Source organism: Squalius cephalus (assembly GCF_949319135.1).
Source record: "Squalius cephalus genome assembly, chromosome: 25".
NCBI lineage: Eukaryota > Metazoa > Chordata > Actinopteri > Cypriniformes > Leuciscidae > Squalius > Squalius cephalus.
The window spans coordinates 11,740,637-11,762,285 of record NC_137146.1 but is presented as its reverse complement, the minus strand read 5'-3'; the positions used below and the strand labels follow the sequence as shown (position 1 = coordinate 11,762,285).

Genomic DNA, 21,649 nt, shown 5'->3' with positions numbered 1-21,649 from the left:
CAAACACTCTCTCTCTCACTGTTGTTTTCTTGGTTGCACTTTCGTCACAGTTGCAATATTCTTGTGGCAATGAAAGGCTTTGGGTGTTGCTCGCCCCATTGTTTGGTGTTCTGCTGTTATTAAAGGAACGGAAAATAATATCTGAACGTTTTAACAAAAGTACCCCAAGGACTGCTGGATGCTTCCTTGTCGTGCTTTGATTCAATATAAAGGACGAAGGGTGAGGCTAAATGGACATGGCCGCGAGAGCGATTGATGGTCCTCAGGGGCCTTGTTGGCTAACCGGGGGCCGCACCTAGTGACCTGGGGCACCCCTTAGCCTTCCTTAATGCCTGACCAGGGAGGATCCGAGCCTCTTATGCCCCGGAATGCCCTCAAGGTGCCCACTCCCATGCACAGACACGCATCCTAACAAACATACACAAGAAGACATCGCATCCTCTATCCTTGTCTCCAAGTGTCCCTCCCCCCAGAGCAGCACAGGATACGGACAGCCGGGCTGAGGGAGATAGATAAGGCCGGGTACCCTGGGAAAGGCTGCCCAAGAGCTGAGCCTTTCAACAGCTGGGGCTATTTCTGTCCCCTTGAGGTTGCACGTAAAAGAAAGTTATAGTTTAAATATAGTCAGAAGTGAGGGAGGACAGCCTACGGTTCGAGCAAAAACAAAAAAATGCCAGTGTGAAACCGTGCCAGACACTCACTTAGTCGGATATGTTGCTTCGAGAGAAAAATGGTGTTTAGGTATTATTTGCTTCCTGAGACTTCCTGTTTGGCTTTAAGCAACAGAAATGGTCAGTGAGATGGTCGAGCTATTGAACGGTGGCTGGAGAGAGAGGGTTTAAGGGTTAGAGCGTTCACCTGAAGCATCTTACCTGTGATGTAGACATACACCGAGGCCTGTTTGCGCTGCTTTTGGAGGTACCGGCAGCGGTAAGAGCCAGTGTGTTGGGCTAAAGCAGCACTGAGCGTCAGGCGGCTACAGTACTGGTTAGTTTTTCTCCCGCATCGAGTCTCCTCTATCTGGGTGCCGTGGTAGACTTTCGGTACGCCCGATGGCAAAACCCACTGGAGCTCCCACCGTCCCCTGAAACATCAAATTTGGGTTATAGAAGGAACTTTACACCTAACTGATCAGACGTCACCGTCTCTGGGATCAACATATATTGGGGGTCCAAAAGTCTGAGATCACTAGTGAGAATACTATACAATTTACTTATCAAAAGCATTTAAGCATTACTTTTATGCATAGAATGTGAGGAAAATGATCAGTCAACATGAATTTATGGCTTGGTATTTAGTTTTAGTAAAATATCTTGTTGTTTTTTTTAATGACAGCATCACGTGAAAAGCAAGTTTGTGTAAAAACTGATGATCATGTTCTCCAACATGATTTGAGAGACTCTTGTGCATAAGAACTTCTGAACTTTTGTACCAAGGGTTGTTTATTACAAGGTTTAAATCAAATTATGAATCATAGATCTGCAGTGTGCTCTCAGGCTTTTGGACCCCACTTGGTTAATTCTCAACTTTTATGCATTCATCTCTCACTCTAAATGTTTACTTAGTAGCCTACATTCCTCTTGACTAAAATCAGTATTACCTCAGTTAATCATAAAGCTACTTTATGTTACTCATAAAAAACGTCATGATCCTCCTTTAACCGTGAGATTGTTTGACACATCACTCACCTGCAGTTTAGCTGAAGTGTCTGATTTCTTTCTATAATAAGCTGCTTCTCAGTAACATCCAACACTGGAGAACTGAACCTCCCTTTTGTGTCTGTGTCTTTCAGATAGAAAACACAAAGGTATGTTAGATGCTGCTGAATAAGATGTTGTGAGGTTTTAAAGAGTGACATTGACCACATTCAGGTGATAAAAATGATAGCCCATGTATAGGACTTACACAACATACATTATGCATGCCATTGATCAAACTGAAACAGACCCACAATTCCTGTTAATACTTAAAGAGTTATATTTTAGGTGATTCTGAGCACAGCACAACTTCTCAAGGGTGTTATTGAGGGGCAATTTTTGAGTATTGTTCAGAGGTTCTTAAGGATCTTTACAAGGCAAAGTTTATACATCAAATATAAATGGAGATTAATGTAAAAAAAAAAAAAAAAACATCTGAAAACATCAGTGCTGTTGGTAATATATATATATATATATATATATATAAGGTAAATATCAGCAGTTCATAATATCATCAATAGTATTTTACTTCTTTATATTTTGACAGATACAATTCTATATCTATTAACCTACAGAACAATTAATTAGGCTATATTAAGGTTTTCCAAATACATTTTTAAACTTTGCATATGGATACTTTCTAAGGTTCTTATTTTTTTTTAATTAGACAGATTCTGAGAAAGTGTCACGCTGTCTCGTTTAAAATGATTAATTTTCATGTCTGACTTTTAAAACCATAATATATGTAGGCCTGCATGAAAACATAAGCCTATAACATGCATTTTATGTTATTTATGAAGACACTGAAGGTCAGGATGCCCAACTGAACATAAAACGAACGTAATGACTGAACTATAGACTACTGAATAATTGTACAGACATTTAAAATGATTTATATCCACGTGATGCTGTGACATTAATAGCCTATTTAATATGCAAAATAACACGTTTTGTAATAACAAATACACTAAATCAAAAATAGTGTTTGCACAGCCAACTGCATTTTTATAGCCTAGCCTATCTTTTTTTAGTCTTTTAGAAGAAGAAAAAACCCGCTTAAGATAGCACATAATTCAATATGATTCTAAACATCTGGTCTCGATACAGACGTGCTCTTTACAATACTGACCGCTCTCACCATTGTTTATTGCTTTTAAAAACGCAGTCTATAGCATCATTTCCTTTCCATTATTCACGCGCTATTCGCAGGCCATTCGCCGTCTATACATTAAAATGGTATTGTAGTAAGACCAATGAAAAAAGGAAGTAGGAGTCAAGCACTTTTTCCCCACAGCGAATCCCGCATGGGATTCTATCAGGCTCGTTATCAGCCGGTCCACACGCTGAGGTTCCGTTTCAGAAACCCTCAACAAGAGCGTCGCACACTAATGACAGGACGAAAACATGCCAATTTCAACAAACCTTACTCGTCATGTTTGAATAAACGATAATGAGCCGAAGTAAAACAGGTTAGAGTTTAAAGACGGGGCAAGTAAGAAAGGACAGCCACTGTTACACGAACAAATGCAAATGCAAAATTGACTTAAGTCAATGTAGACCCTTAACACAGCATGTTGCATGCACTTGAGAGTGACTTTAAATCATAGGAAACGAATTTATCAACGATACGCATTTATAGGCTAATTTATGCGCTTTTAATTCTTCAGTCTTTTATTTGAGTGGCTACTTCACAAACAGAAAAAAATATATAACGAAATCTATAAAGACTTTGTAAAATTGTTTGTTAAACTACACATTGGGAAACTATTAAATAGGTTAAAATGTGAAGTCTATGTCATTTAGGCTACGTGCTAATCTAAAACGTTGGAAGTTACACTGACATTTCTTTTCTTTCGTTCTTTAGAAACATTTCATGAAAATGGTCCTTGATAAGAAAGTTCTTTGTTGAACCTCGAAGGTGTTGCAAAGTAGAACCTTTAATTTGAACAACAAAAAAATAGTCTACCACATATATATAGCCTATATATATCCCTATATAGCTTTTTTTTTATTACGTGCATTAATTAGTCTATTTTATTCATTTTTAATAGCGATTTAGTTTAGTTCATTTTATTTGTGAACTTGTTTTTATTAGTGCATTTTAGGAATATTTCTAAAAGCCGATAGCCTTCTATTTAATTTGGCCAAAATGTCTGCAATAGCCTATAACTGTAGCCTATATGGTTTTGAGCGCATGCTTAAAACACACGTTTAGCCATTAATCAAGTCCAGTTTTCCATCCTGTGGCGAGTTGTTGACCAATAAAGCACTAATAATCCCACAGTGCATGCGGACAGTACATCGCTTTACCCCCTGCTTCCTCCCCGTGGGTCTGTTTTAGCTATAACACCCTGATTAGCGCTGGTTCCTGCCTCACGGTGGTCATGACCCCGAAGTCATTTATATTAGAACTTCCATTTCACAAAGTCATCAGGCTCAGGAAATAACGCCCTCTCTGATTCAACCGGGGCCAAACATTGAAGACGGATGCCAAGTAAGAGCAGAGAGGTCTGTACTATCAAAACAACTTGTCCTGTTATGGCAGGCCGTTTAGGCATTTATTTCTTTAAACTAACTAATGTGAATATTAGTACTTATTCCCCCGGTTTCACAGACAAGGTTTAAGATAGTCCCGGACTAAAATGCATGTTTGAGATAACTGAAAGCAACATGCACTGACATATCTTAAAATATGTCAGTGCCATTGTTTTGTCTCAAGATGCACACCAGTAATGTTTTTTTCTAAGGCACATAGCCTACTACTTAAATATCCTAATTGAACTAATGTCTAATCCTGGCTTAATCTAAGACCTGTCTGTGAAACCAGGCTATTATTTCTTTAGTAGTAATGATGTTTGTAGGCTACATTATTGTAAGCTATCTAATGTTATCGTGTACATATTCGTCTATTGTGCACATTACATTATTTTGTCTATTAATTATCGTCATTTAACTTTTATTATCTGTAGCTTCTTGCTTTTCTTAGCACCAAAAGCTTTTAGAAGCTAGAGGAAATTCCTTGTGTTTATAAGCATACTTGGCAATAACGCTCATTCTGATTCTAATCCAATAGTATAACCTTTCAATTTAGCAATAGGTCATTAGATATTATTACCAAATCATTAGATGCTACTTCACAATCCAGTAACAGTTTTTCTTAAAACAATTTGTAATACACACACACACACACACACACACACATATACAGGCTATATAATTACTAATTGAGTGAGTTTCGGTTAGACAGTAGTTATTAGCCTACTTAATTGTACAGATACAAGTCGGATATGAGTTGGATTAATTACTAGTAATAAAAAAAACGCTACTAACGACAAAAATACTAGTTTTAAGTTATAAATGTTAATCGGCTTGCCATAGTGGTGGAATAAGCACAAATCGCTATAGCGCATTTGATTTGCGTAAATTTTCTCTTTTGCCAAAGGCCTACGCATAATTTCCAGTTAGGCACGAATAAAAATAAATAAACAAATAAACTCGAACAAGTTACATGCTTGGTTTCGTTCTGTCAAGGTATCATGAAACAGTAATAATGATGCGCTGGTACTGAGGAATGTCACACGCTCACATCCACGCGCATTCCCAAACGGTTCTTCATCCTTTCGCTTCGGTGGAATATGAAACAACGTGCGTATTTGAACAACGTGAAAAATAAATGTATGGCTTAGATGTTTAATATGAATACGAACTTAAACTGATTTAAAAAAAACTTACCTTTAGTTAGAACACGCCCTGACAGTCCAAAGATCATCACAAATAATATATCGAACATTCTCTTGGTCTTGCTTGAGGTCCTTTGCTTGGAGATGAACACCTATGAAGGAAACACTGCAGCTCCAATACTCCAGAGAATCAATTCACCTTACAACACCAAACTCCTCAAACTCTGCTTTCACATGGAGTGGACTGCAATCAACTTCGGTACTGTCCGGAGTATGAACTCTTGAAGCAGGAGCACCATGCATGAATTCCAGTTAACTCTTGCCCATTATGACCGCGGGCTGGGATTTATTCATTTCCCACTGCCTCCGGAGCTTCCGTGACGCTCATCGACACACCCATCCCGCGCGACTGACGTGACCTACACAAGGACCCGATGTTCTGCACTGCTCCAGTGTCTTCCCTCTACTTCATCCATCATATAATGAATAAACAAGCTTATTGCTGTAAATGCCGAAGTTATCCCACCCTTGTTATCCTTAAAAGAGGAGAGTAAATACATGAGGGGAAACAACTGAGCTTTCTTTCAGTGAGACTAGGAGTGAGAAAAAAAATACCAATGTGAATTATGCTTATAGATTATGCAGCTGGAATATTAACAATGCTAAATATAGGAAGTTAATAAATTAATATAAAATTTGGTTGCACTTTATTTTACAGTAAAGTGCACTTACGTGTACTTGCAGTGTACTTACTTAAGAAAGTACTGCTTAATAAGGTAACTGCATGGGTTAAGGTTAGGTTTGTAATAACTATAATAAGTTCATAGTATGTAAGTATGGGGAACAGGACTGTAAAATAAAGTGTTACCAAAAAGTCAGCAATTAATAATAAAGATCACAGAGGAATAACTGTATTATTCAGATATCACTAATTCATTGATCTCAGTTATAATTCTGTGAAATATCAACTTTGTCTCAGACGTTTCTCCTAAAATTACTCAGGAGAAATAAAAATGGCTTAAATGAGACTGCTGTCATACAGAAAGAGTAAAAAAAAATCCAGGTGAAGTCTTTTCTCAGAGAAGCTGGAGACTTCAGATTTTTTTTTTTTTTTAACATTTAATCTTGTTGTCCAGGAGAAACAACTGAGACTTGTTTGTGAGTTTTCGTACATCTAAATGCATATGTGACCCTGGAACACAAAACCAGTCACAAGGGTCAATTTAGTTAAATTGAGATGTATACATCATCTGAAAGCTGAATAAAGAAGCTGATTAAATTAGAAATTTAATTAGAAATTATTTAATTAGAAAATCGCCTTTAAAGTTGTCCATTTATGTTTGCGATTGTGCTGCATTCACTCACAAAAATAAATGTTTTATATATTTATGGTAGGAAATTTACAAAATATCTTCATGGAACACTTTCGTCTTAATATCCTAATAATTTTTGGCATAAAAGTAACATCGATAATTTTGACCCATACAATGTATTGTTGGCTTTTGCCACAGATCTACCTGTGCGACATGTGACGTGTGTTCCAGGGTCACATATTACATATTTTAACAATGACTATATTCACATAAAATCAGAAAAAAAAGATTTTTCAGTTTAGAATGTACTTACACTTCACTGAAACACATGCAAGTATATATATATATATATATATATATATATATATATATATATATAAAATAAAAAAATCACAGAGTGGAAGTAATGTAGCACCTCTTTTTAATATAGTTCTATTTTCATATATCTATTATAAAGTATCAACATTTGCTCAGTTTTGACATTTACATCTGGTTGTCAGGAATACAGTTTGCATAACTAAAGGAGTACTGAGTAATGTAATGTCAAATCACAACCAGTAGAGAGAGTCTTAGGGGCTGCCACTGCTTTCTCCCACTGGAAGAGAAGCCAACAATCATTTATTAAAACAAAAACCCTATAAAACATATAAAATGGTAATAATAATAATAATAATAATAATAATACAAGACTAAAATTGATGTTGGTCATAATTTCTGACATGCAGTCAATTTCACAGTTGGACATATTTGAAATGGACAATGAAGTGGAGGGTTTATATCATCCTTAAACAATGAAAAAAAAAAAAGATTCCATTACCATGAATAAATGAATGAAAACTAATATTTAGTCACTGTATGCAAATAATACAAATCTTACCAAGAGAACTCATTCCACTGCAAATAATGAAAGATATGTATCTCTTCAACCTGTTATAATCTCTACACTAGTAGTCCACTGTCGAGGCTTTAGAGAGTACAGTTGGTTTGTGGGTGGTTCTTAAGAATTTGGGGCATAAAGAATCACAGAAGGGAGTGAAGCTGCTGGCAGACTGTGGGTGGAGGTTTAAAACGCCGAGCAACAGGAATTGGTGGGAAATTGCTTCCGATGCAGAGGTGTTGATGTTTGCTGTGTCTGGGCACCACGAAAGCTGGGCCGGTGCACCTCGATCGTGGGCAAATCACCCGTTCTCTGGTGTAAATATATGTGTGCGTATGCAAGTGTGCGTCACACCTGGCCTTTCGTCTGCTGGTGAATCCAGTCCGTGAACTTTATGACACGTGTGTAAACTCCAGGCCGGTTCTGTCGAGCGCAGCCCTCACCCCAACTCACAATGCCTGCTAGAAACCACCTGCGGCCCCGTTCCAGACACACTAAAGGTCCCCCAGAGTCTCCCTGTGCGAACAAAGACGTGAATATAAGAACCGCGAACACTGACAAGCACACAAACAGTGACTAAGTGTACACTAACCTGACAAGCATCCACTCCTCCCTGAACGTTTCCGGCGCAAAGCATTCTGGGAGTGACCGCATCATCATACATTTTATTGCAAGTGTGGTGACTGATGATGTTAACAGTGGCCTCCTGCAGCAATGTGGCCAGTTCACCTGAAATTTAGAAGGTTTCAGATAAAAACAATGCATTTAAACGGTCTTTACAACATAATTACTTGAATCATTTTTCAAAAACCCTTCTGATTTTTTTAAGTTTACTGATTTGCAGATTAATTGCAAACCATGATAGAGTGAAAGTTTATCATTCGCACTTGTTTATTCTTGACAATGTACACATTCAAGCGATTTTAAACCATTAGAGCACAAGAAGAGGAGAAAGAGAACTTGATCGTGCGTGGTTATCTGAGCGTACAACCGCACACGCCCAAAGTGAGCACACACACATAGAGAGAGAGAGACACGTTTCAGATTAAACTTAAAATATAAGAATAAATTAAAACCAACTTCAGTCATTTCTTATTAGTTACACATGCATTTTAGGATCAATTTTGAATAAGATCACCATAAAAATGAAACCAAACCAAACTCAAGTAGCACTACAGGTAGTATATCTAGCGTGTGACATTCCTGTTTCAACGGGGATCCTGGGGGATTTTTCAGTGGTAGTCTGATGTTTAGTCATCATATGAATCATGTGTTTAAAACTGTGGGTAAAGTCAATAGAACAAGAACCAATTGTTTGTTCTGAATGTGTTTCTACACTGTGCCATACCTTCTTCTGTCAGAACCCCCCATCCAGTGACAAAGCAGCTGGTTCCAGAGGTGAAGGCGTGAGAGGGGGCGGGCACACAGACGGGCTGTACCAACTCATTGAAAAAGACAGGGGCGCTTAGTTCTAGTAGGGCGATGTCATAGTCAGAGGTGAATTGGTCGTATTGCGTATGCAAGACAATACGGCGGATTTGCCTGGTGGCTGCTGCGTTGCTGACCGAGTTCATTACTCGCATACCCATGTAGGCCCTCCATGAGCGCGCATCAGAATACCTGCCAAAACATGAGCAAACACTATACCTGTAGCTTCACATGTTTCGGAGTCCGAGAGACAACAGATTTAGACAGTGTGTATATTAAAGAATAAAATAAAATAAAATAAAATAAAATAAAATAAAATAAAATAAAATAAAATAAAATAAAATAAAATAAAATAAAATAAAATAAAATCGTTTAAAGATTTAGGGTTGGTTTTAATGTTTTTGAAAGAAGTCTCTTATGCTCACCAAGGCTGCATTTATTTGATGAAAAATACAGCAAAAACCGCAATTTAAAATAACTCTCTATTTTAATATATTTTAAAATGTAATTTATTCCTGTGATGGCAAAGCTTAATTTTCAGCATCATTACTGCAGTCTTAAGTGTCACATGATCCTTCAGAAATTATTATAATATGCTGATTTGCTGCTCAAGAAACATTTTTATTATGATCAATGTTAAAAACAGTGGTCAGGATGTTTAAAACAGGATGTTCTTTGATTAATAGAAAGTTCGGTCACACTTTAGATTAGGGTCCAATTATCACTATTAACCAACTATTAACTATGACTTTTGCCTCAGTAAACTCTTAATTACTGCTTATTAAAAGTTAGTAAGGTAATAGTTTAGGTATTGGATAGGATTAAGGGATGTAGAATATGGTCAAGGCATTAATATGTGCTTTATAAGTACTAATAAACAGCCAATATGTTAGTAATATGCAAGCTAATAAGCAACTAGTTAATAGTGATAACTGGACCCTAAACTAAAGTGTTACCGAAAGTTCAAAAGAACAGCACTTATTTAAAATACAAATATTTTGTAACATTATATATTAAATATCTTTACTGTCACAGGTTTGGATCAAATGAATGTTTCCTTGCTGAATAAAAGTATTAATTTCTTTCAAAAGAACTTTTACTGGCAGTGTAGGTGCCTGATTAAAACCTCACTTGATTGCATCAGAGTCCTGAAAGCAGTGAGCGGCAGAGACGAGCCAGCGGCTGGCCACTAGAGATGCCCCACAAACATGACCATAGCGCTCCATTTGAAGGCTGACCTGCCACGGCCATGAGCCTGTCTGGGCATCGGTTCCACCCACAATCTTTGCCCTCTTCCTGGGCCTTGTGCCACAACCTTCATGCACATGTGTATGTTGACATTTGTTACTGTTGCAAGCATTATAGGCAGTTAAATTGAAGTAAATATGTCATTCTTTAAACATGCTCACCGCAGCGCAACTCATCCGAACCGTCTTTGCAGTCTTTGATGCCGTCACACTCCGGATTGATCTTACTCAAGCACTTTCCACTGCCACATTTGAAGGAGGAGGGAGAGCATCCTTTTGAAACTGCAAAGGAACAGGCAGACATAATTCTGTATCATTAATAAAATAATGAATTAAAAAACAGTCTCAGTCCATATGTCCAAAAAAACACTTTAGAACACAATGATCATATAAAACATTATACATGTGTGCTTATTATGAATACGTTTGTATACAGAAAACCATGTGGCTTGATTGTCCAAATACTTTTTTGGGCCAATAAGCCGTGAAAGATGGCAACCGAATTGTAGGCAAAGTGGGTTTTAATCACATGCTCTTGTGCAGTTGAGTTCATCGCTGCGATCTTTGCAGTCCACTATCCCATCACACACCGAGGCTTTGGGGAGACAGATTTTGTTTGGGCACATATGGTAGCATTTACCACCTAAAAAGTGGACAAATTGAAGACAAAAAGAAATGAGCTTGACAAACTCATAGGTGTATACACGTGCGCGTGCACACAAACACACACCAGAACTTTGGTAGGTCTTACCACAAACTCTCTCCACACGTCTGTAGCAATAAAAATAGACATCTCTGGGTATCAGTGAATGCAGGAAGAGAGCAATTGTGCTGCATGAAGTATTAAATCTGACTGATAAAGACACTCTTACCACAGTTAGACTCTTCACTGCTGTCACCACATGCAGTGTTACACTGGCTGTGTGGTCTGCACTGACCGTTACAATAAACTTCTCCTGGTTTACACGTGTCTAAAAGCAAAGTAAAGCAGGATTAAATAAGACAGCAATGGACAGTAGAAAAGAATGTAAGTATAACTTATGAACTTACTGCATTTAGCCTCATCTCGTCCATCAGAACAGTCTTTTTCTCCATCACACACTTTCCTCAGCGGAATGCACTTTCCATCTCCACAGCGGAACTGCCTCGGACATGCTAATATCGGAGAATAAATATGATCATTACTTCCTGGGGTGTAAATTTGTGCTCTGAAAATGATTCAGAAAGATTACATTTATTTTCTTTGTAATGTCATGATAAGTCAAGAATTTTCTTTTGGTTAAGAAATGAATCGGTGACTACTTTTTCCATTTCCCAAGTGAGGTACAAAATATGGCCTCATGCTCTTAAAAAATGAACAAATTATTTTTTTTTCAACAAATGATCAGTGAATGGAATAATTTAATCTTCAAAAAAAGTTGATTTTCGATCAATTTTAAAGAATGATTCTGTAGTCTCTTTTGTTAAAGGGAAAAACATGCGGCAACAGGGCTGCACACAAATTGTGGGACAGCTAAAATCATGATTTAAAATTTTTAATAACCCCATGCATGAGTTATGACAACTTCAGTCAGGATTTTTTTTCCTATGTGTGGAAACCCAACTCAGGCTATGTAGAAAAAGCTCATGCTACCTACATTCTACCAGAGTATGTCGATTTACTCTTATTAGCTGATAATTCTGATTATGTTCAAAATGGACACATTTCTACTGTAGTTCTGCTCTCTGAGAAAATCTCAGACTGAAATCTACATTGATCTATTGATGTTTTCAGACTGTGGGAAAAAAACTAGCGATCAGGTGTTTTCAATCTCATCTGAAATGAGCAGTGTTGGGGTTAGGGTTAGGGTTACAAGTAACATACATTATGTAATCTAATCAGATTACTTTTTGATGTAACAAGTAAAGTAACACATTACAAGTAACGTGAATTATGTAATCAGATTACTTTTTGATGTAACGAGTAAAGTAACACATTACAAGTAACGTGAATTATGTAATCAGATTACTTTTTGATGTAACAAGTAAAGTAACGCATTACAAGAAACGTGCATTACATAATCAGATTACTTTTTAATGTAACTGCAAATTACATTCTAATGACAAATACATTTGTTTACAACCAAAAAAGTTACTGCAGATGAAGTATTTTCATGAACAACAGTCACAGTAGGCTAATAGTATGAATTGTAGCTGAAATATAGCTACAGATGCATGATGTCCAAATTAGTGGACAGATGATTAATCATAATTTCCTCCCAATCTAAAAACAATACTTGGAAAATGTAATAATGATACGACTCCTTAGATGTTACAAAAAAAATTCACCTGCAAGAGTCTTCTAGGACAAAAGGAATGGATGGATATTCTGGAGCAAATTGGCATTTCTGACTGGCAGTCGCCATCTTGGTTTGAAGAAAAAAAATTCCACATACAATGGCTTGCCACTTGGTGGCAGTGTATAGGATGACGCACTAGTGTCCACTCTAGTAGTTGATGTGCAACTGTGCAATCAAAACCCATGCATATGCAAGAAATAGCTTTTGGAATAGCTGTCCACTGTAGTGACCTCTATGCGTGAAAGGGTTAAAATCATTAATAATCTAACATAATTGAAAAAAAATAATTCAAAAATATAAAATTTTCGATTACATAATATTTCTACTAGTATTCATCTAATAGTTTCCAAAAAAAAAAAAAAAACATCGGGATCATGCTTTACTTTTAATGGCCCTGAAACATCACAAAGCAGTAACAGAGACAATTGTTTCAGATGCAAAACACATACCACAAATCAAACCCTGTTCTACAAAACACATAAAACAAAAATGGATAAAAACAGAATACTAAGAACTCACCGCTTTCAGGAGAGAAGGCTCTGTAGATCAGGTAAAAACCTTTATGTGTCAAAGACTCATCCGAATGAAAGTGCAGCAGGACGGGAGAAGAATAGATCCTCTTTCTGCTGTTGTCCCCAATTGGGTTACAGAGCCTGTGGAAACGTAGAAAAAACATACACATGCATATATAGACATGCACACAAACACGCTGTTAAATCAGCCAAAAAATATGATCTGATTCTCATAGCACGTATTATAAACCTAATGCATGTAGACCCACAGCTCGTATTCCGAAGTCTAAGCCAACTGTTTTCAACACGTGAAAGACATGACACTCACTTGACGCCACCTATTTCCAGCCAATCTTTTTCACAGGTGCTCGAAGCTGGTGAATCCTGAATGTCGAGCATCACAATGGTCACGGAGAGAAGGTATCCCGGCAACGGAGCCTAAAAGTGAAACCAGACTCTCAACGGACGCACTCTTACACAAAGCAGCGGCCACCCTGCGGCCCTCGTCTCAAAGAGGGAGCATCCCAGGCCTCTGAATGGGGTTCACAGGGCATGCATGCTAACACTGGGGAAGAGGCTCATGGGAAACATGGGAAAGCCTTTAGCCTTAGCTCACCCTGATTTTCCAGTTACAGTCCACATTTGGAGGGTAGTAGGCGGGGTAGTAAGGGGACGTCACTGTGCCGTTCCATGCAGTGAGGAAACCACCACACTCTATAGAAAAAACAGCGACACGGAACCAAAGAAATTCGAACATCTGAGAGGAATAACCACTACAATGATAGCGTCTCATGCTGACCACTAATTCACACACCGGTTTTGGGTATAGCCTGGAAATAAGCTTTGAAGATGGCTCCTTGCCTCTGACGACTGAATGAAAACGTGACAAGCATGACGTTCCCAGACGATGTCAGTTTCATTACAGGGGACGTTCCTGATATTGGCAGACCACACCATCTGAGAAGAAGAGAGAAGATTGATGTTTTGGCATCTTCAATGACAGCATTAAAACAAAACAAAATAGTATTCAGGTGTGGAGTGGAAAGGAATCATATTGTTAGGGACAAAGCAGCGTAAGTTTAAATTATTTGTATGGTCAGATTTCATTTGTGATGACATTCAATTCAAATCTTGATGCGGCATATTTGAGACAATTATCGACTTAAAATTCTGTCTATTCCTCACAACAAACAATCATATGGATTCATATGGAAGACTTGGAATATACTCTACAAAAGTTTGAGGTCAATAACATTTGAAAGAAAATCAAAAGTAACAGTAAAGACTACTACATTGTTACAAAAAATATATATTTCAAATAAATGCTGCTCTTTTGATATTTCTATTCATCTAAGAATCCTGAAAAAATGACTAATTTCACACAAAAATATATTAAGCGGCACAAATGTTTTCAACATTGATAATAATAGTAAGAAATGTTTCTTGAGCAGCAAATACGCATATTAGAATGATTTCTGAAGGATCATGTGACACTGAAGACAAATTCAGCTTTGATCACAGGTAAATGACATTTTAAAATATATTAAAATACAAAACAGTTCGTTTGAATTGTAATAATATTTCACATTATTTCTGTTTTTACTCTGTTTTTGATCAAATACATGCAGCCTTGGTGAGCATAAGTAACTTCTTTCAAAAACATTTTAAAAATCTTGTACAGATGTCAAACTTTTGCACGGTAGTGTAGTTATGAAGTCATACGAAGATATGAACCACTTTTATAGTGCTTTTTTGGGGCATTTTTGGAGCTTGACAGCATCTGTTTCCATTATGGAAAAAAAAAGTATTAGTTTGATTCAGCAAAATATCTTTCTTTGTGATGCAAGAAATAACGAAAACAATTAAAATTTTTGGGTGAACTAAACCTCTAAGCATTATAATTCAATTGTAGAGCACCAAATTAAGGCCAAGAAACGTACAGACTATGTTCAGTGCTCATTTAAAAACTTTTCCGAATTACGAGATTATGAACCAAGATGCTGCAAAAGGACAAAAAATGCTATTCTCTATGTGATGGCACACTTACCTGGCGATGATCTTGTTCTGAAGCGGCAGTAGGAAATCATAAGCAGACAGTTTGTTGGCGGAGCAGCTTCCTGGTGTTGCCCCTTGAAGTGTGAGAATGACCAGTCGCACGACGTGGCCGGACGGCACCCGCAGCCTCCACTGGTAATACGGCTTCTTCGGACTGACAAGACTGAGTGTGCGATTGTTCCCGTACTTAGCGTACAGGTCAAAAGACATGGCTGTTAGGCAGATGGGAGTAGGAAATGATCAGAATGAGAGAATAAGTGAAGAATACAATCAGAAAATAATGACTGTAGATGAGTTTTCATGACAGAATGATATAGTATGGTAGTGATAGTACACTGTAAAACCTGCCTGGTTGAGGGACTTGCATGCAGAGTTTACTCAGAGGATTAATGGGACATGGTTGCATTTGAATGGCCTTACCTACTTGTGGCGTAAATTGTGTTTTTCTTACGATGTATCATGGAGGATACAGAAGAACTAAAGTTAACCAACATTTGGCAACTCAAATGAGTCAGTGTTCATAAATCATGTGAGTAAACTCAACAGGCTTTACAGTGTATTATGGTTGTACCCTGCAGCCCCAACTGCCACTTGCCACTCTGCAAAGAGTTTGGGTTCTTTATTTTTTCCGCTTTGTCATCAGAATCTTCATCGTCATCATCCCCAGCATCCCCAGCATCACCACCGTCATCTGGATTCAAACCTGCAGACACAGAAACACACGTTTAGGTGTTGTCCTCACTTTGGAAAGGACAAAAACCGAGGGATGAAACGCTCTTAACCCAGCAGACGCAGTGTGTCCTCATCCCTCTCCATGTAGTAGCGTTCCTCGTTCTTGCTAAATAGGACCTTGTTGGTTCCAGGTAGACGACGCTGCAACCGGGCCGGATTCACTCTCCGGAGTTCCTCAGCAATAGCAGGAGGAGCAGAGAATTTACTCCAGTAGTACACACAAAGACCTTCCACTCCTTCACTGTCATCAGGACACATTACTTTTAACAAGATGACGACACCTAAAACTGGTTTAGTTTGAGTTGATGGGCTTTGAATTTTAATTTGCTAACGGTCGAATGGTCACATCAGAGCAACGCTGGCGTATTAGAGTAGTAAATCACATTAGATCTGCTACCTATACCTACCTATAAGATCTGCATCCGCTACAACAGCTGTGACTATAAGTCAAATCGAACTATAAATCGAAATAAATCTGAAATAAAATTGAATTTAAACTTAAAAAATCTGAAATCTGAAAATTGTTACAAATGTTGCCTTGGCAAATAACTGAAATAAGTTGCAGTACTAAAATGACTAAATGACTAAAAATAAATGAGAGGTAAATAGAACTATTTAAAAAAAAAACTTTGAAAATCACATACAATTACGAATTAAAATGAAAACTTAAAATACAAAAATAAAAGCTAATATATAAGCTAATATCAAAAGTTTAATAAATATTTTAATACTAAATAAATAATTCTAAAACAACACTGGATCTTTGTGGTTTATGTTAACAGTTGTCACAGTCTTTTTATTTGTTATTGATTTTCTGTTATTCTCTTTTGTTAATTGATTTTCTTAGCCAATCAGAAATAGGCCTAATTTTGCATGTTTGGGTTTTTTGAGGGCGGGGTTTTGGAGAGAAGTATTTAAAGGGATAGTTCACCCAAAAATCATTTACTCGCCTGGGGCCCATCAACTGTTTAGTTACCTATATTCTTCAAAATATCTTCTTTTGTGTTCATCAGAAGATAGAAATTCATACAGGTTTGGAACAACATGAAGGTGAGTACATGATGACAGAATTTTCATTTTTGGGTGAACCTTCGCTTCAAAATTGAACAAGTTCCTGTTGCACTTTGTGCAATTACTTAAAGCACCTTAAAATGTGAAAATTCAATGATTATTGCACACAAATCAAATTATTCAATGTGCACACAAATGCAATGTATAAATAAAAAAAATAAATTGTGACGTGTTTATGTACAGACTCACCTAAATGCAATAATTCCTGAGTGCTGGTAATACGAGCTCCACGGTGAAGAATCATACAACTCTGAGAACTTAGATCCACGGTACATCAACCGAAAGGAAGTAAAGAGATGACAGAGACACCATGAAATAACTGATTACCATGACAAACATCAGCCGCTATTGTATTTCACATCCATTTCTGCACACTGCAAACAAACCACTGATAACATCTACCAAGGCCGTGAAGTTTCCGTATGGCATAGCCTATACAGTGTTCGGGGACGTCGCAGTGACATCAGAGCCACGGAAGGCGTGACATCACTGAAGAAGGTGAGACATCAGTGGCCCAGGCGAGACCTGCAGCCATGGCACAAAAGCGCTGTTCTTGTGAGATTGGCTTTGAGCAACAAGAGCTTTGTGCAACAACAGCGCCATTGTCTGGGGCTCAATGTCATCCCGAAGTGCTGGATGGAGGGGCGGGCAGCAGATTTAGACCAACTTTTATGAGCAAAGGCGCACACTTGCAGGCCGTCACTTCTCACAATCGCATTCCCTTGCTATTAAACTGGATTACAGGCAGGACACAGGTTACGTTTAGGCTAATTAGAGCATCGCACTGGACGAACTGCAGCACTTGGCCAGTTTCCTCATCGGCCTCTATTAATCTGCGGACACAAATGCCAACCATTCCCATGATACTGGCACACACTGGCCCTTTTGGCCCACACTTTCCTGCGCTCTCTTTCGGTGGCCTATATCCTTACTTTCTCTCTCTCTCTCTCCTGGCCTACTCTGTCCCCTGGTCTACCTTTCTTTTCTCCGCTGGCTGCAGCCTCTCAGCAAAGAGGTACAGAGCATCTGATTGTGTGTGAGGAAGCCCACAGACAATGTTTTTATTGAAGGACTGCTCTTCCTCTCACTCAGCCTGCCTAGGCCCTGTCCCTCTCACAAACACCGTTCTTGTCCTCGGCCCTGAAAAGCTGCAGTCCTCTGGGAGCCGGTCTCACCGCACCGCCTCACACCGAGCCGAGCTCCGGTTACAGCTGGCTTTACATTTAAGAGGGCCACGGAGCGGCCGAAGACTCGGCAGGGCCTGCTTTACATTTAAAAGGGTGACAATGAGGGACGAGCACACCACTGGACCTGCAGCTCTGGCGGACTTTGCGTCTGAAAGTGCCAGGGGCGAGCATCGTTCCTTGAGTGGTCTCTGGAGAGCGGCCGCATTCCGGAGAGATCACGGAGAAACCGGCTTTGTTGTCGAGGGCGGCACAGAGAAACTGTTATGTATGTTTATGCTTACGTAATGGCTTAGCGCCTGAGACTGGAGGCGGAACTGTGTAGACGACGGGTCTGCCAGGTCTGGAGAGAAACTGAGGTTGGAGAACTCGATGCTTCCTCCAAGGTAGAACACTGAGGGCGATGGAGAGGCTGCGGGAACAGGAACACACATAATATTATATTTTTAAATGCTCTCAAAAGTTTGAAATGTTGATAAACCATGTATCGTAGACCCAAAAAGTGTACGGACACTTAAAATGCTTGAATTATATGACAAAATATCAAATCAAGTGACATTTATTTTGAAGAAAGAAGCACACAGATACTTTTCAAGCAAAATATTTCATTTTTAAGAATTTATGCAGGGAAAAGATGCAATTTAGATGCCATATATTGCAAAAAAAATGTCTTTTTTTTTCTAGTTACACTACCTTTTAAAAGTTTGTGGTCTGTATTTATTCACTTTTTAATGAAATGGATACTATTATTAAGCAAAAGTGACAGTAAAATCATTTATGTTACAAAATATGTTTATGAAGGATCATATGATACTAAAAGACTGGAGTAGGTCCTTCTGAAAATTCAGCTTTGTCATCACAGGAAAAAATAATTTAAAATATATGAAATTTCTATTTCACAATAATACTGTTTTTACTGTATTTTTGATCAAATAAATGGAGCCTTGGTGAGCATAAGAGACTTCTTTCAAAAACATTCAAAAATATTACCGACCCCAAACTTTTAAACTGTAGTGTTTATTTAGACAGAAATTATTTGAACAAATTATTTAATAATTATTTGAACACTAAATTTACTGTATATCTACTAAAAATAATCTTCATCAGTTAATTAACAGTAACTGCAAAACAACTATATATATGAAGTTAGTTCTGACAAAAGGTCAATGACATTCATACATTTTTAATACGGATGCACCATATCGGTAGCGGTAGGACAATACAGTTAAGTGCAACGTGCTGTCATATAGGCAACATAAAATTATAATGAGTGCTTGCATGGCTTTAATGGTGAGACTTTTGTTTTTGTAATCAGACTCTCAACAATTATATAATTATTTGGATTTGGATTTAGATTTATCGGCCAATATTATCGGTTATCGGCTTTCAAATACAAAGAATTATCGGTATCGGCCAAAATTTTCATAGCGGTGCATCCCTAATTTTTAAGTGTGACTTTAATATCCAAAAGTGTCTTAACATATTTTGGGGGTCACTGTGGATCACGTGAATATAGAAAAATATCTACAGCAGCCAAATGTAAACGAGTAGCTTATCAAGCAAAACAAAATAAGAATATTTTCATGCTCTCATTGAAGACTCTTCTTGGACAGCCGAGGATAAGAGGCTTCACTAGCTATACTGGAACATACCAGATCATAATCTCGGCATTCCTCTACAGCAGAGGGTCTTAACTTACATGCAAGGAAATGGAGAGTCAGTGCAATGGCAGCCGAGAGAGGGAGGAGGGGAGAGACTCTCAGCGCCCACTTACTCCATGCCCCGCAATCCGCTTTCTTGCCCACCGGGCTCTTGATGTCAGACTCGCTGCTAGATGGGCTTGACGTCTGGACAGGCTTTGTCACAAAGTCCTGTGAAACACAAGTCGAGAAACGTTGCCTTAACGTCACTTGTTGAGAGAGACCGAAACAATTCATGATCATTATCACAACCTTTCTGTCACCCTACAACAACCTATGTGTCGTATTTAATTGGCTTCCCCCCCATCATTCTAAACATCTTTTCATTAGGAGGAAGGGGTCACGGAACTAGGATATCCTGGTGGGATTCCCCTGTGGAGTCGCACAAAGCGTAATTTGAGGGTCTGCTTTCCCACGGCCTCTCTCAGCGGTGTCAGCACTCCATCTTTGACAAGCACATTCATGAGACCATCAAGACCAACGTTTAGACGCAGGCAACCCCGTGGCCAAACTAAAAGGTTTAAGTTCATTATCACAGCTGAAATGAGCTTAAAATACCTTTTGGTAAGTTTGCATAGGGGAGAGGGGAGTGTTGAAACACAGGGTGAGTTGTAACAGTTTAACCAATTAGAAACTAGATGTATCATACACCCTTAAAAATAAAAGGTTTCCAGCGATGCCATAGAAGAACCATTTCCCAAAGAACCTTTCTGTGAGCAATTACTAAAAGAACCATTTTTATAGTGTGAAGAGCATTTTAATAATCTAAAGAACCTTTTTTTCAGACTATAAAGAACCTTTGTGTAATGGAAAAGTTCCACGGATGTAAAAGATTCTTCATGGAACCATACATGCCAATAAATAACTTTGAGTGTACGTGACCACCAAAATGAGGTGAGAAGTCAAAAAAAGACAAAAAAAAAAAAAATATTTTTTTTTCTTATATTTGATTTGATTGTAAAATGACAGAACAGGTATGATCTATAAATCAGCAGGTTATCCTGGATAATTGGATGTATAACACCCAGGCAAGTTTTTCATTTATGCATTTTAAAAAACTAGAAATATCATTGCTGACCAGGATAATCAATGTACAACTGGATTGGGTATTTTCACAGAATATAGACATTTGCATCAACTGTGAGTAACTAACTTACAATTAGCCTATGTTTTGTCTATTTCTGTTTTTTTTTCTTTCAATTGCTGTTTTAAGTTCAAATGTGTCCTTAAAATGAGGTGGTGATGAAAATAATATTATGCACATAATTTAAAACATCCATGTTTTCTATAGCTAGTTAGATGTAGGTGGCAACAGCAGCACTAACAATAATTTCGGCTACACAAATTTACTACTAATTAAAATACTTTAACTATAGGCTATTTTAATATTATTCCCCTATTGATCTGATACAAAATAAAATACTTCAAAGTCAAAGTTTGAGACACAGCAGCACTAAAAATACTGATGTTGTTTCCCTCAGGCTCCCAAAATAATATTATGTATTCTGTAAGTAAGAATAAACACTAGAAGTGCTCGAAAGCATCATCACCGTGTAGAATTCGCTAGACGCTGCGTCTGCGCGCGCGGTGCTGATGAAGAGTCTCTCCTACCTGTGCAGGTGCACCGGCGGGGGCGCAGGCTCCTAAACCAGAGACGCTGTAAACTTCGCAGCTCCTGTTTTTGGGAAAAGTCCTCATGGCCCGCTCTATTATGGCTCCGATGCAGCGATACAGAACAATACCTCGGGCAGAGAAATCAGCCCGGAGACGTAGTGCGATCCCGGAGAAACCCGACCTGAGCGGGTCTGGCGCTG

The 21,649-nt window shown here is 38.1% G+C and overlaps 2 protein-coding genes across 3 annotated transcripts in view; both read right to left on the bottom strand.

Moving 5' to 3' along the window:
* flt1 (fms related receptor tyrosine kinase 1) overlaps positions 1-5,797 on the bottom strand; it is a 29,649-nt gene extending 23,852 nt beyond the window's left edge. For both annotated transcript variants that reach the window (XM_079863124.1, XM_079863125.1), the window contains exons 1-3: positions 5,430-5,797; positions 1,689-1,785; positions 873-1,084 (exon numbers count right to left, since the gene is read on the bottom strand). In XM_079863124.1, the coding sequence (XP_079719250.1) occupies positions 873-1,084; positions 1,689-1,785; positions 5,430-5,487 (367 nt within the window). In that variant the 5' untranslated portion in view covers positions 5,488-5,797. The remainder of the gene's footprint in view (positions 1-872; positions 1,085-1,688; positions 1,786-5,429) is intronic.
* A 1,820-nt stretch (positions 5,798-7,617) lies between these two features.
* LOC307153303 (suppressor of tumorigenicity 14 protein homolog) lies at positions 7,618-21,584 on the bottom strand. The gene is made up of 19 exons (XM_079862667.1): positions 21,447-21,584; positions 19,835-20,006; positions 18,420-18,547; positions 17,141-17,208; positions 15,931-16,121; positions 15,720-15,851; positions 15,141-15,360; positions 13,908-14,050; positions 13,710-13,807; positions 13,422-13,531; positions 13,101-13,234; positions 11,293-11,397; positions 11,115-11,213; positions 10,772-10,885; positions 10,405-10,524; positions 10,127-10,310; positions 8,916-9,187; positions 8,160-8,296; positions 7,618-8,083 (listed from the first exon to the last, which is right to left on the bottom strand). The coding sequence occupies exons 1-19, from the start codon at positions 21,531-21,533 to the stop codon at positions 7,916-7,918; spliced, it is 2,682 nt and encodes an 893-aa protein (XP_079718793.1). The 5' UTR covers positions 21,534-21,584; the 3' UTR covers positions 7,618-7,915.
* Positions 21,585-21,649: the final 65 nt, after the last annotated feature.